Genomic DNA, 1,305 nt, shown 5'->3' with positions numbered 1-1,305 from the left:
TGATTTCCTAACTGCATTTCAGCTTCAATAGGCCAGGTATGGGAATCTCAGGCCCCTGCTCACACACATGACCGGCCGGCCACCTTCAGCCAGGGTGGCAAGACAGGAGGCCCTGACCATATCGTTACATATCTGAGTTTTAATGAGTCTAGCAGAGAGCAATTCCTCGCTTTCCCACCCTGGGGGCTCAGACCCCAGCTTCAGGTAGGGTTCTGGAGGAGGGATGAGAACTGGGGCCAGAAAGGGAGGCAGGGGAGGAGCAGGAAGAGACAGCTAACCCCAGCTCCTGAGCCAGTTGAGAAACCCCGGTCCTTTTAGCACCCAGGAACCACACAGCTGACCCTGAGCACAGGGTTCTCTGCAAAGTCGCGTCACATTGGCGCAGGGCTACATCGGGCCCTCGGCGTCTGAAGGGTGTCCCTTTAGGTCTGGAGAGTAAGGAGAGTTGAGAGGCTGCATCATCTCTGGAGGAATGCCACTTGGGATCAGAGGGCTGAAGGAGAAACACCCACCCACCCCCGACAGGTGGGGGCACCGTGTGGGTTTGAAGGGAACTATGGGGTGCCTGAGAGGTAGGTAGTAAAGGCAGGGTGGGAAAGGCAGAAGGAAGCAAAACCTCTCCTGAGAGTCCAGCCAGACTCAGGAGACAAGAGCAGGCGATGGGGGAGCTAAGGAGAAACCAGGAGATGGAACCCAGGGCAGGCCTGGGGAGCAGGAAAAGGACCCAGTTTGGGGGTGGGAGCGTTCAGGAAGTGAAGCAAGGACCAGAAGCACTGCCAAGGGAATGAAAGCAGATGCCAGGGAATCCTTGCTGGCTCTCGGGGCTCCTCTGGTGAACAGAAACCAAACAGGGCGCAAGGAAAGGCAAAACACGGAAAGCCTTTGGGATGGAAAGAGCAAAGAACGGATATTAACCCCGGGCTGGGGCCAAGTCCCCGGGGCAGGCTCTGACCCGCAGCAGGGCCAAGGGAGCAGTGAATCTAAGGGGCGGGGGAGAGACCGTTTTCACAGGAGGAGGCGAACCCATTTCCAACACAGAACATTATTAAGGGGAGAACAAAAGTGACAACGAGATGGGCAGTGGCGGTGACGCAGGGGATACAGGAAAAAGAGCCAGGCCCCAAACATGGCAAGTCTTGCCCCAAAGTGGTAGTCAAATGTGGGGAGGGGTGTCAGCTAGAGGGTCACAGCTAGGCTCGCGGTCCTGGGTCTTGGTCGGGCTCTGTCCCTGGAATGCCTCGGATGTCCAAGCTCTAAGATGAAGAGGGCAGGGAGTCGCCAGCGTGGAGGCAGTAAAACCTGATG

At 57.2% G+C, this 1,305-nt stretch overlaps 1 protein-coding gene across 1 annotated transcript in view; it reads right to left on the bottom strand.

The window, feature by feature from the left end:
* Nucleotides 1-881: 881 nt before the first annotated feature.
* BLOC1S3 (biogenesis of lysosomal organelles complex 1 subunit 3) overlaps nt 882-1,305 on the bottom strand; it is a gene marked incomplete in the record, with an annotated part of 1,632 nt that continues 1,208 nt past the window's right edge. The window contains 1 exon segment of the mRNA XM_027766932.1: nt 882-1,238. Within this exon segment, the coding sequence (XP_027622733.1) occupies nt 1,191-1,238 (48 nt within the window).

Source organism: Tupaia chinensis, unplaced genomic scaffold (genome assembly GCF_000334495.1).
Source record: "Tupaia chinensis unplaced genomic scaffold, TupChi_1.0 Scaffold000067_1, whole genome shotgun sequence".
NCBI lineage: Eukaryota > Metazoa > Chordata > Mammalia > Scandentia > Tupaiidae > Tupaia > Tupaia belangeri.
The sequence above is the reverse complement of the archived record's forward strand: the minus strand, read 5'-3'. Positions and strand labels throughout refer to the sequence as shown.